This window comes from Manis javanica, chromosome 12 (genome assembly GCF_040802235.1).
Source record: "Manis javanica isolate MJ-LG chromosome 12, MJ_LKY, whole genome shotgun sequence".
NCBI classification, from domain to species: domain Eukaryota; kingdom Metazoa; phylum Chordata; class Mammalia; order Pholidota; family Manidae; genus Manis; species Manis javanica.
The window spans coordinates 109,928,565-109,942,715 of NC_133167.1; the positions used below are offsets into that span (position 1 = coordinate 109,928,565).

At 44.8% G+C, this 14,151-nt stretch overlaps 1 protein-coding gene and 1 long non-coding RNA gene across 5 annotated transcripts in view; one reads left to right on the plus strand and one right to left on the minus strand.

Moving 5' to 3' along the window:
- Positions 1-14,151, plus strand: part of CSMD1 (CUB and Sushi multiple domains 1) — a 1,487,013-nt gene that overhangs the window by 1,413,266 nt on the left and 59,596 nt on the right. For all 4 annotated transcript variants that reach the window (XM_073219228.1, XM_073219229.1, XM_073219231.1 and 1 more), the window contains 2 exons: positions 1,093-1,278; positions 12,151-12,345. In XM_073219228.1, the coding sequence (XP_073075329.1) occupies positions 1,093-1,278; positions 12,151-12,345 (381 nt within the window). The remainder of the gene's footprint in view (positions 1-1,092; positions 1,279-12,150; positions 12,346-14,151) is intronic.
- Positions 3,063-12,085, minus strand: LOC140845262 (uncharacterized). The gene is made up of 3 exons (XR_012124074.1): positions 7,723-12,085; positions 7,090-7,167; positions 3,063-6,378 (listed from the first exon to the last, which is right to left on the minus strand). It is a non-coding gene; the product is annotated as an uncharacterized lncRNA (long non-coding RNA).

The following is a 14,151-nucleotide window of genomic DNA, read 5'->3' on the forward strand; positions in this document are numbered from 1 at the left end:
ATTGAGTGAAATCCGAGAGAGGACAGTGAGGAGGCAGCGGGTCAGTGACACTGTGAGGTCACAGCTGGAAAGGACACGTTCAGGAAACGAGGGCGACGGTCTGCAGATGCCCCGGCTTCATGCCGAGGCGATGGCGTTGGAAAGCCACATGCTGCCCGTTACTGTGAACACTGTCCAAAGTGATGCCCATGTGTCTGTGGTTTTTATTCCCCACCTTCTGCAAATTTTTATTGTGGGACGCCTCAAGTATGTATATGTACATAGCAATTAACTTGAGATTTCTTTTGTCTCATAGTAGATAAGTCTGGATCAGAGTGACTTGGGCTACTAAACTTAGGAAGCAAGTGTTTATATTGAATTCTCCCTATGTCTTGTTTAAAAAAAATCTCTCTTCTTCATTCATATCGCTTCTTAAAAGCTGACCTGCACAGCAGCCCTGGGCTTGAACTTTCTGCTTGGTACCTTCCCTTAATTCCTCCCATTGGTCAGTTCCCTGGGCCCTGTTTCCTGAAAGATGACTTATAAAATACATATGTCATGATTGTAATGTAACGATGACCTTGGCTAAGTCACTTGCCCTTTAATAACTTACTGGTGCTTTAAGGAAAATGACTCCTTAGGGTCAGGGAAGCCACATTTAGAGGGTTTGAAGCATGAAGTGAGCGATTGCCTACTGCTGATCCCTATGAAGTCTCAACACAAGGGGCTCAGCATTGCGATAGATTTTGTCATGGTGAAGGTATTAAGTCATCCTTTCTCTCTGCTATTAAATGAAGTAGGTTGCACTGCACTGGGCTCTGTGCAGCCGGACCTCGGCCACCTGATGGGACATGGTGTGACTGAGCAGACGGCAAGTGGGCAGACACACCTTCTGGAGTCATGACTACAGAGATGTTTTATTCCAACCAGGGTTCCGTCATTTCCCCATTAACCCTGAAGATCCTTAAAACTTTGAAAATGTGTATTCTTATGCCACACATTAGAAATATAAATATCTTAATGGTTTCTATATGCAGTTGATGTAGCTGACATGAAAAACAGAAAATTTCATAGCCGTAAAGAATAACCCTGTGTTGGTCCCTCTCTCTCCAGCTGTGTCCTGTGGAATCCCAGAGTCCCCAGGAAATGGGTCCTTTTCGGGAAATGAGTTCACGTTGAATAGTGAAGTGGTGTATGAATGTAACAAGGGCTTTAAGCTGGAAGCCGGTCAGCAAGCCACAGCAGTGTGTCAGGAAGACGGACTGTGGAGCAACAAGGGGAAGCCCCCGGCGTGTCAGCGTAAGTGTCCATGCTTGCCTGCCTTCGTGCCCGTGATCAGGCACGGGGCTCATGGTGAGGGCTCTGGCCTCTAAAGCACAGCGACCCCCTCCCTCGGTCTCCTCAGTGTGGCGATATTAGACCCAACCTATTCCGTAGAAAATACACCAGCCGTTTATAGCAGGCTCTGCATTCCTGGGTGTTGGTCAGGCAGAATCAGGTCGGCTCCATCAGTGTCTAGACCGTGTAATTTATACATCCAACCCCAAGAAGGCTGTCCTTTCAGCCTGGGAGGTGAATTTGAGAGGATATGGAGAAATTAAGCCTGGCAAGAGCACTCAACACAAAATCCTACCACATAACTCGGCACACATTCCTCGCCGCCTCCGAGGCAGGCTGTCCCGAGAGTGGTGCTGGCACATGCATGTGTCAGGGATGCTGTGCAGCCATCGATGCCCAGCAAGTGAGTCACTGGCCCGGGAGGTGGGGCATGTTTTCAGCATATAATAATATTCTTAAAAGGGTCAGAAGTTTGGGTCTGTTCTGGAGCTCTAGTCTTTAATAATAATAATAATAATAATAATAATAATAATAATAATAATAATAATAATAATGTCCACAGTGCCAAGCCAAAGAGGACAAAGTTCACACACACACACACCTACATGCACACGCATGCACATGCACAATTTGCCCCCAGATTTCCATTGTAGCTCAGTTAAAACTAACTTCAATTGGAAATGGTCTAACCACCTAGTTTCTGAAAATTGAAAACTATATAATATTTCTATATATACAATAATATTTTGACTCTTAAGGTATTTGCAAAATGGATCCTCAGTCTTTAGTTATAAAAATAGTTCACTGACCTATTGTGTGTAGTATTTTTGTTATCTTAAAATGATTGAACTTCTTAGATACGAACATGTAAATGTTTGTGGAATAACCGACAACCCTCCACAGTTTTCATTTTCCTTGCTATCGTTTTCATCTTTTTTTTCTTTTTTCTGCAAATAATTACTGCATTTCCTAAGTTGTTTAGGCACCACTGGGACATTAATATTTCTTATTTTCTATTTAATATAATTACATTTTACCATAAGAAAGTAAAAGTACAAGAAGGTAGGATAATAAAATATATTGATGTGTTTTTAAGTCCAGTCTCTCAAAATAAGAGCTGAACCCCACAGATGGCAGTAACACATACATGTTTTTGGTTGCTTATAATAAGAATAATTTCCTATACATTTAAGACACCACTCATTTTACACATAGCTTCAAGGTCATTAATAATAATGCTTATCATTTTAAAGTTTCTGCTAAGCACCAAATGTTTACCTATACCAAATAGCTCACCTATAAATCTCATCACAACTCTGAAAAGGTAGGACACAGGTGACCTTACAAATTAGGTAAAAGCTACTAATCTGCAGAGTTGGGATTCTAAATTCCACTCTACCTAGAAACTCTGTGTCCTTTTCAGGTCCCAGAATTTCTGCACTCTAGTTTGACATTAAATCAACTGGGAAACTTCAAAAAATGCTAATGTCCAGGGATTCTGAGTTAAGTAGCCTTGGGTAGAAAACAGGCATCAATATTTTCTTTTAATTTTGTGGATTCTGTGCTTAATATGTCACATATATGCTGTGTTTTAAAGAAAAGGCCATTTTAAACTTGTGTACTGTTTGAGAAAGACTTGCTGAATGACAAGGTGACTATATAAATATAATTTTTATTCTCATTATTTTTTAAGACACAGATATTGGGTTTCAGAGTAAGTTAGATTTACAGCACAACTGAGCAGAAAATACAGAAATTCCCCATTTAACCCCTACCTCCCCTCACCTTCCCCATTATCTACATCCCCCACCACCAAATGGTGGTCTATTTATTATGATCAATTAACCTGCCTGGACACATCCCCATCGCCCAGAGCCCACCACCTACAGCAGGGTCCCTCAGCGTCACACAGAGCGGGCTCACTGCCCCGACACCCTCTGGGTCCCCCCCGGGTCCCTGCCGACCCCTGACTTCCTGTCCCCACAGTTGGGCCTTTTCCAGGATGTCACAGAGTTGGTGTCACACAGTGTGTGGCCCCTTCACACTGGCTGCTGTCACTCAGTGATGTGCATTTAAGGCTCCCCCGCGTCCTTCATGGCCTGACAGCTCATTCTTTTCAGCTCTGATACTGTTCCATTGAGCCCATTCACCCACTGAAGGGCATCTGCGTTGCTTCCAAAATTTGGCAGTTATGAATATCAAGGTTATATCCATGCACAGGCTTTGTGTGGACATGTTTCCAGCTCCCCTGGGTAAATGCCGAGGAGCGTGACTGCGGGACGGTAGGTACGAGCATGCTGAGTCCTGTGGGAACCACCTCACTGTCCCCCAAAGAGGCGATGCCGTCCGCATCCCCAGCAGCAGGAGGGACAGTCCCTGCTGCCCACAGCCTCGGCGGCATTTGGGTTAGTTAATATTTGGGGTTTTAGCCACGCCAGTAGGTGTGCAGTGCTACCTCATTGTTTAGCTTGCATTTCTCTAATCATCTGTGGTCTGGAGCATCTTTTCATGCACTTATTTGCTGTCTGTCTGCCTTCTTTGCTGTTGTAGTGTCTATTCAGTTCTTTCACCCAAGGTTTAATCAGGATGTTCATTTCTGATTGTTGAGCTTTAAGAGCTCTTTACATCTCGGCCTGTGTGTGTGTGTAACTGTATCTGTGTGTCTCAGGCCTCCCTCCACAGCAGTCAGACTCTTTTAAACATATAGAAAACAAAATAGGACGCACCTCTGCTCGGCCATCCCTAGAGTTCTCATGGCAATTAGAATAAAATTCAGGTGCCCTCTTTATAAAAAGTCAAATGTGGGGAGGCCAGCTTGGGACCTGACCACCCCATGCATGCTTCATACACGCAGGTGTTTGCACCACAGAGGCAAGAGCTCCTTGAACACTGGTCCTAGGCCCCTGATGTCTCCCAACATGTATTCCAAAAGCTTCATGTAAGACGCTTAACAGTTGGACAAAATGAAGAATAGGTATACATTCTGTACTTTGCACTTAGGAAGCAAAGCCTTTATGATTACCTTCTAATGAAAAACAAAGTTGGAGCCATAATCCCAACACATAGGGACATTTTTCTTTTTCAATTAAGGCTCTTAGTCAGTAAAGCAAGTTTGTCATTAATAATTTATTAAGGACCTTCTGCATGGCAAGCACCGTGAGTGCTGCACGTGATTGAATGCACTGTAGATACATTTTTGCAAAGCAAGAGTGAGTTCCAGTCATACTAAATAGCTCTGCATGACCTACAAATAGTCCCATCATAGAAACACTGAGATTATTTATAATGTATCTATGTAACTACCAACATATGTGTATGCTTGTCTACATACATGTATGCATGTGTGTGTATTCACATATCATACATTTGTACTTGTATGTGCATATATAACTTGTACACACATGTTTGAGGAAGTTACAGACATACATATATATGTGCATATATGCATGTTTGTAAATATTTAACACATTTCATATGAAATGTTCTGGGAGGTGTATATTTATCTGCCTAGTCCCTTAGCAAATGGAACTCATTTATTATTGAGTGGAGCACATGATATGCTTTGCATTTAGTACTTTGACAAACATCATTTTATTCTAAATCATACTGCTGACCCACTGTTAGGAAATCAGTCAGCCAGCTGGCACTGAGTTTCCACTGTGTGCCACGCACTGTTGTAAGCACTGTGCGTGCGTTCAATTTCTGAGTCCTTTAACAAGCCTGTAGTGTACTGTTCACTGTCCCCATAGTACAGACGGGGCTGGAGATGCAGACACGTGAGCCCCAGGCTGCATTTGGTCTGGAGTCTGGATGGAAGCGCCTGTGTGAATGCTGGCCCTGGGTCTGCACTGCCATGCAGCTCACATGCGGCTGCTGCCAAGGGCATATTGCCTACATGGCATTTATGAGGGATTTCAGTCAAGTTGTCGGCAAAGCTGATGAAGAAAGGTGTGGTCTGAATGATCTCAGTGCACACCCATGTTCAAGCTATGAAGACATTAAAAGTCCAGACTGAAGTAAGCCTAAAAAGGAAATTTCGATGTGTGAGTTAATGAGGCTGTTTAAGCTTGTTTACTATAAGCTTTTGGAAAAACCGCAAAGCTGTTCAGTGTCCCAGCTGGCAGGTGCGTGGAGACCCCTGAGCAGGGCCCACTGGTACCAGTGCACCTGGGGCAGACCGGCAGCAGAGCTGGCAGTGGGCCGGCAGCGTGTGGGCTGGTGTGCTGTTGCGGGAGGGCGAGGATCACCGCCGGCCCACGGCCTCTCCCTGTGCCGCGGCGCATCCTCTGGGGACTGAGTGCCCTGGCCCTGGAGTCTGGGTGAGCGGCTTCAGGTTCTCATCCGAGATGCCTTCTGGGGTGCCCGTGCCCTTGTGGGGGTCCGACATGTAAACGATCAAATTTTGTCATTTCCCGTCAGAGGCCGCCTTCAGTTTCAGGGCCATGTTCTGCTCTGTGGTTTTCTGTCTCTCTTACTTTATCTCATTTCTACAAATTCAACATGGCTTGGTCCAGCATTTTGTGTTTTAATTAGAATTGTGAACTAAGGTTCCCTCATAAACTTAAGAAAGACATTTGTGCACTTAAAATTTAAAGAAAGGTAAATGCAAGCTTTGTTTTCCTGTGTTTTTGTTTTATGTGCAGCCCCAGAGTATTAGAGTATGTTAGTTACCATTATTCACATTGAATATCTGAGAAACTCTTCAAGGACAGGTGTTTCTGTTCATTTGGTTCATGGCTGAGTCTCTATAAATATTTGTACAACATATGAATATCATGGCCCCTGTCAAAGATTTGAGGAAATTATTTTTGACACTGTTTTTACAACTACTTTTTAAGTTGCTGCCGTGTAGCCAGAGTGACGTGTGACCATGAGAGCTCTCGCCCTGTTAGGCAGGCTAGTTGGCCCCTTTCCCTCCTGGCATGAGGCTGAGAGGCCCAGGCCAGGCAGGCCGCCGTCTGCTGTCCATGGCCTGGCCCACCGTGCGTGCAGCTGTGGTCCAAAATGCTTCTACTGCTGAGTCAGGCACACAGCATGCATTTATTAAAATGCAAAGTAATCCTGAAAATTGAAGTTGTACATGGTTACATATATAGTTTGGAGGAATTAATGTATTAAATACACAACACTTTAAAGGTCATTCTGCATATTCTGTACATACATTGACTTCTAAACTAATAATTATTTCAAATACTGTTTATTGAATGACTAAGATTACTAATTTTATTAAGTAGAAGTTTATTGGCGTCGTCACTTTCATATGACAGTTCTAAACCTATAATTATGCAAAGACAGGAAAATTAACATAATGTTGGGTATCAGTGCTTCTTAGGAAGCCTGCACCTTATGGGCCCTGATAAAATATACAGTGTGAGCAAAACAAATCACTCTGGTAGAAAACTTGTAGGAATGTCTCAGAAGCAACTGAAAAAGCAGCTTTTTAAAAGAAAGCCATCAGTGATAGAAGTGCTATGGAGTCCTTCGATGCAGTGCAGCTTAATGAATGGAATAATGAAACACTAAGATCTTTTGCTTTAAATCTACACTGGGATTACAGTACTGCTTTCATCCTGTCCAAGGGCTGGTTTGGACTCACTGTGTGTTATTAAAAATTCAGCCATTTTCTGTAATTTAAAAAATAGCTAGTGTGGATCTGAGGTTTTAGAATTGCAAAAATTCTGAACATGTTTGCCAGTATCACTAAGCAGATAAGGTCAATTGAATATTGGACTTGTTTTCTCACTGATCCCGGATTTCAGGGACGGTGTTTACCTTTAAGCTGTGGGTCGAGTTGGAGCGTTCGTCCTTTGACAGCTGCAGTTAGTTACCGAGATGTCGTAGGGTCTGGTTCTGGCGAAACACAGAGAGCTTTATCATAACAACAAAATAACAAGAAGACCGGGACAGAAAACACATCACGTCAGAGCTCACGAGGGCTTGGGTCACTTTGCACCCGAAAAAGACAGTGTCGCAAGACTGAGAGGAGATGGGGCACTTCCGGGCCCCCGGGGGCGTGAGAGTTACCCCGCAATTCCATCAGGAGTTCTGGCCGAGAAGGGGCTCGGGGCTTTAAACCTGTCAGACCTTTTTTTTCCTGATGCCTCTGAAAAGGTGACCCATCTCAGGTGGGCCCGGAAGTTACACCCTAAGAGTTTACCTTAAAACTGTGACATGCACCTTTATTAATTCACCTACTCTTAATCAAATAAACACTAATCATGTGGTTAAAATCTGAGGCCAAAACAAAAATCCAAAGCCAATTTTGTCCTTAAGGATCGCATGCCCTCGCTCCGGTGTTCGTGGAGGGCTTTCTTCATAGAGCCAAGTGGAAATCGGAAGGCATGAAATGCTTGTGAACAGTCTCCATACCGCGGCTTCCTGCAGCGGCTCTGATGCAGGACTTACCTGAGCCACAGCAGCCTCGTTCTTCGGCTTCCCGTGGACCAGAGCTAAAGCCGGCTCCCGCCTCCCCACCCCGTGAGCACAGATCGTGGGCAGCAGACCCCGATAGCATGCTTCAGTTCTGTGGAAGATGGGAGTCCAGAGCTCAGTCATAGGCTGATTAAATCGTTTTACGTACCATGATTTTACAAATCTGGATAAATGCTCCAGAACTACAGTTGGTAATAAACCCTCACCCATGTTATGTGGGGATGGGGAGGGCGAATCTGTTGCTAAAAGAGAAAGACAGGCATGTCCCTGCGTGTAGGGCTGGTGGGAGGGTCCCAGGAGGTTGTGATGAGTGTCTGTAACTTAGGAGAGGGGGTGAGAAGGCTTTATTTATGGTGGCAATGCTGTCCTTGTGTAAATATCCTTAACAAAGCAGTTTCTGGCTTGCCACTGGCTGAATGAGTCTGAAATAAATCAGAATCACTCATGGTACAATTAAAAGCCAATATTTCTCAAGTCAAATGCAAAATAATGTATGTTGTCACATAAATGTCCATAACAGAGAGAAAATGTGTCTTGTGCATAGAAACGTTATGGCCTGTGCTTTCAGCCGCGCTGATGGGTGGGGTATTATTTAGGAATTTTCACTACGAACAGTGTCAGCCACGTCAACACTTGGCACTCTTCACCAGTCAGATACGAGGGAGTGGGCGAGGCACATGTTCCCTTGAATCTGTCAAAGTAGAAGATGATTCCATGAAAGCTGTTTTCTTTAAGGTAATGGAAAATAATGTGTATTTTCTAAAATAAATAAATCAATAGACACAAGGAAGGGAGATAACGGCGAACAGACAGATTAAGCACTTTCTGCCAAGCCAGCCAACCATGCATTTTTAAAAAATACTTGATTTCACTAAATCTGGCCTGACAATTTATGCACTTATAACTGACACAAAACCTGCTTTGTAGCATTTATTTAAACAAAATTTATTCTTTTGCTACATTGTCCAGGTGGGTCAGCATTTTAAAGCATTCTTTTGAAAATCATGTCATGTGTGCAATATTTATAGGTTAGTGTCAGGAGCCCCCACTGATTTAATTCTGAAAACCATGTGGGTGTCACTTGTTTCAGTAACGCGTCTCGCACTGTTCCTGGCAGTGGAGGAAATGCAGGGCCAGAGAGACGGCATGTGGGCCGGCCACCTGTCCGTCCACGAAGTGCAAGTATTAGGAACATCCATCTTCCCTGTCTCAGTGATGTTGTGAGGACCGACGTCATGTAGAATTCTATATACAGTTAGCGTATCAGTGTGAGCAGGACTTTTTTTTTTGGAAAACACTGAACAACTTCCAGTCTGCCCAAGCAGCGATGTCTTCCTGGCTGTCTGGCTCCAGGAACGTGGGGAGAGCGGGCAGGTATGGAGAAGACCCAGGGAATTCTAAGCTAAGATATTTCTGTTAGGAAGAATGAAGTGTTTCCTTCACAAACGTCAGCACGGTGGTGCTCAGGCTGCCGTATGCAGCCTTCCGACTGCAGTTCAGCTTTGTCTCTAGGTCGTAGCGGACTCACGGTCGTTCCTCCCAGCTGGAAAACAGCAGGCCCTCCCGCGGCTTCCTGCGTCCCAGAGCCCACGGCCCCCTGTCAGCCGGCCTGAGGCTCCACCACACCGCTGCTCTGGGCCTTAGTCAGCTTGTGTCGTCTGCCGCCCCACACACCTTCCCGTTTGCCTCATTCCGTCGCTCTGTGTCGTCTGATGCCACAGAATGGGAAGGCCCCTGAGGGGCACTCAGCCTCGCGCACCCTGCTTCCTGCGCCTCGGATGTTGGATACACTCACATCCCTCCTCTCCCTAAGTTTTTGTTCCCTTTTCTTTTTTTTTTCCCCTCAAAGTATTGATGTAGGAAAAAATTAAAGATTATGAATGTAACAAAAGCACTGAGGTTTTCCTAAAGGATCCCTTGTGAAACTGTTATGCATTGATTGATGTCATCTTTTATAGCTGCATGTATTGTGTTGGTCTAATACTGCTATATCTACACACTATGCATGTATGTGTGCATGTGTGTGTGTCTACATATATTTTTGTACCACAAGGCAGCATATTCTTTCATTGGCACTTAACTGTTTCAAGTTTTATCTGAAAAAAATATTCTCCAACTTTCACTTATTTGCAGCATTTTTTTAATTAATAAAGAGGTGTTTTGTGATTATTAGCCCAATGCCCTTAAATCCTTTGGTCACTTGATGGGCTTCACTGACCATCACTGACTTGTAGGAAGCCTGGAAACTACAGAAAAGAGTGGCAAAGAGGAGCGTCATCCAGAGACCACCCACAGAGGGCCGTTCCCCCCGAGTGGCTTTCAGGGAAAGCGCGTCACTGTGCAGGCTGTGAGGTCCTCACTAACCGAGCCGGGAAGGTTTGGTAAAACGTGTTCCTTCCCTGGGGGAAGGAGTGGTATTTCCGCCCCAGGGACCCGCAGGTGCACAGCACGGGCCGCAGCCATGGCTCTGGTGGAGCAGCTGCCAGGGCACAATCAGTAGGTCTGTGCTGGGCCGGCGGGAGGGGCTGGATCCTCGAAACCAAGCAGGACGGCTGTGGGTGCCCACACACACACACACACACACACTCTCACAGTCACATACACACACACACACATTTATAAGTAGATGTCATCAGCTTTGTCAGACACACGCAAGAAAAAACATGGAGACCTAGTGTTTACAAGGACGAAGCCTAGAGCCTGATGAGGGGAAAGAGGTGCAAACAAGCAATTAAACCAGAATCCGGTGGCCACACAACAAACCAAGCACCATCATCACGAAAAAGGAGGCAGCCGCACAGAATCCGGGCATCCTGCTGCTGAAGATAGCCGCTCGGAGTCGGCTTCTCTGTCCCTGGGGAGCTGGCGCCGAGGCCTTCCTGGCAGAAGCAGAGTTTATAAAATAGTTCCGGTAATTAAAACCCATCAGGTTAATTCTAGAAGCGTACATTTTGGTGAAATGAAATGACTCGTGTGAAACGCGCTGTGGGATTGAAATTGAGCTATGGATTTATAAAGCTAAAGGCTTTAAAGACTTCAGAAATGACAGCCATGCTTGGAGCTCTAAAGATCTTCTGGCTAGGGGAAAATTTTATTTAAGTCATTAGATAGAACACTGGAATATCTGTATAAATTTTAGATAATCGTTTTATCTTAAAAGGTCCCTAATAGAACCAGATCTAAGGATTACTTTTAAATTAGCAAATCCTTTTCACATTTTAAACCTCAGTGATACTAGCATATGGTACTGGCAAAAACTGAGAGAAGATTAAATGAGATTTTGTGAAATTTTGGATATGTCTGATTCAATTAAAATGAGCTTGTATACAGTTTACCTTTCAATTTATTTGTAAATAAGTGAAATGTCATTTTAAAGAGAAATCTATGTCTTCTCTAGCTAATTCTTCCAGGCTCAGTAAATCAGTCAACAATGTCAGTTTAGTGAGTAGCTGACCTTCAGGGATGTTGACTCAATGTAGCTGCACATTTAGAGGAGTACAGTCCTAGGTCCTGACTTTTTAAGGTTCATTTTTAAACATTACTGTTTAAATATTTAATATGAAATAATTTGTTATTGCTGTATAATACATATTTACATACTATATATCTAATATACATGGTTAAATATTAAATGATTTGTATTTATTATTTTCAGGAAATACACATACTCACAGACACCGCACGTTGCCTATATTTCCAGCTTACTTGTACGCCCCTCGCAGTCCGTTCCAGGAGTAGTGAACCACTCAGTGAACCAGCACTGTTCCCGTCGCCACTGCTCCTACAGCCGTTGGTTGTGCTCTTTATTATGTGGCCACTGTGGCTCTAGGCCTTGCTAGGAGCACGAAGAGACCATCTCCTCTAAAACATGTTGACCATTTCCCTGCACAGAATTAATGCAGCGTGCCATGAACGTGGCATGTGTAGAACTCCAGTGTTACACGGAGTGTAGGATGTAGGTGTGTCTCTCAGGGAGGAATGGAATGAGAGCTTCTGGTTTTCTGGTAATTTGTGTCCAAGATGGCTTTCAATTACTTAGTCCCATTCCAAGTTTCTCAGAAGATATTGAGACAAATTATACGTAAGGTTTCTTATGCACATGTTCATTCTTATGCACATTGTGCAACTCCAAATGGAGCATGCAACCTTGTGTAAGCGGTTCTGCCTCTGCCGCACCATCTCCCTGCAGGATTCCCCTGCACCTGCAGCGAGGCTCCTGCGTGCATCTCCATGTGTGATGGTGCATGTGCCCGTGCGGGTGGCAGAGAAAGCCTCAAATAGGCAGAGGCATCCATTTAGTACAGCAGGAGCAGTTTCATGCAGAAGGCCCTTAACTTATGACCAAGCAGAGCCCAGTGCCTCGCAGAAAAACTGATGACGCCAATCGTGTTTCTTTTCCAGCGGTAATTTGCACCGGCATTGAAGCTCAGCTCTCAGAGCACGTCACCTGGAGGCTGGTCTCAGGATCCCTGAACGAGTTCGGGGCTCAGGTCCTGCTGAGCTGCAGCCCCGGGTATTACCTGGAGGGCCACAGGCTCATGCAGTGCCAGGCTGACGGGACCTGGAGCGCAGGCGCCGAGAGGCCGCGGTGTAGAGGTGAGTGGCCCGTGCCCGCCCCTGGGCGCGGCCTTTCTAAACACTGACATCAGTCCATCTGCCTGTGAGGCACTATAATCTGTCAGCCCTAGAGATTAACAATACAAACCAATGGCATGTATTTTCATTCTAGTGATGAATATGTATCTATGTGACATACTGCTGGAATAAATGCTAAACGTTGTTTTCCTTATTAATGATTGCATTTTATGAACTTTAAAAGATGAGAATACTCAAATACTTCAAATCTGCTCAAAAACAAATCCAGGCCTATGTTTACAAAGATAACTCTTATCCCATGTACTGACTATTCACACTGCTCTAATTAGGATCTGGGAAAATAGTATTTATGCTGAAGATACTGTGTTTGCACATAATGACTGTCTTGAAAAGGAAGATGACTATTCTCGTAGGTACAAGATAAGCAGTTAAGCCCTTGAGTGGGTTTCATAATAAATATGAATAAGAAAAATACAACTATGTTAGTATTGCTCAGAGCACTACCTGATTCAGACATATTTAGTAGACAGTCCTTATTCACAGGAAATTATCATGCATAGAAGTAGCCAGTGTCAGATTTATACAGCACACAGCTATGTCAGAATAAACCAAACAGAAAATGGGAAAAGGACAACTGAATTATGCCTCACTGTCTTCCTTGATCTCGAGTCCAGCTCTTAGTAGGACAGCCAGTATTTAAATGTATACAAAGGTCTTTACCAGGAATACGGTGAATGTGGGGGTGACCTCCAGGAGCTCGCAGTCTCCGTGGCCGCAGGGGACAGCCCCCCGCAGCCCCGACAGCCCTGCCTGAGGCCTGTTTTCCAGTCCTGCTCACGGTTCCCTCGTCCTTCTCTGCCGTCTGTGGTTGACTAATTATCTGGTCACCGAATCCGTACCACATATCCTCTCCGTGAAACTGCTGACGCAGAGACTCAGCCACTCAGGTCAGCAGGGAAAGCGGAGGAGAAGAATTAGGAGCCCTCACCTTCTGCCTAATGTGGACTTGTCCGAAGTGGAGTCAGCATCTTAGGCACCGGCACACGGTGACTTCTCGGCGACAGGGTCCACAGAGGGCTCCTGCAGGATGACTTGCCTGGGTCAGGGCGCCGTGGGCAGGTCTGTGACAGGGCATTTGCTGTATGCCGCCTTTTACACAAATGGCTCAGGTCTTCATTCCAGAAGGGGTAAAGCTTGCAAGGAGAGGCTTCCATTTACAAGAACATTTGCAAAAGCCAGGCTTTCCTGACTCTAGACCACACTTACCTAGCAGCAAGGTCCCTCCCTTATTTGGGGGAGGAAAGCCGGTCAGGGTCTGAGGTGCAGGAGTTGCGTGTCTCCTTCATCCTTCTGAGATGCCAGATGACTCTGATTCAATAGTCCTTAATCTGGTGGCTCCCATGCTGAGCGTGGTCAGGGACCGCCGCCTCCAGTCCACGTGTCTGGACTTACCTCCAGCCGTCTCAGGACACTGATGGGTTTCGTAAATTGTCAGCTGTTTCTGACTCACAGCGTGGGATGTGAGGTGTATCACACTGTATTATTTGTCCCTTTCAAATGTCATTGTGGACAAGTGGCTTTTCCAGAATCAATGGGATCCACTGAAATCATTATTTGCTTTCTTGGTTTAGGGTTATCATCAGTGTTTGTAGTTCAGATGGCCACATTTTAGGCAGGGAAAGTCCCTTTTACCTTCATCCTGTCCTTCCTACATCTTTGAAATTGTCCTTGTTTATTCATAAAGACAGGATGCTTTATGCTCATTCTGAGTTTTCCTTACCAAAACATGGGATCAGCTCTTTTTCA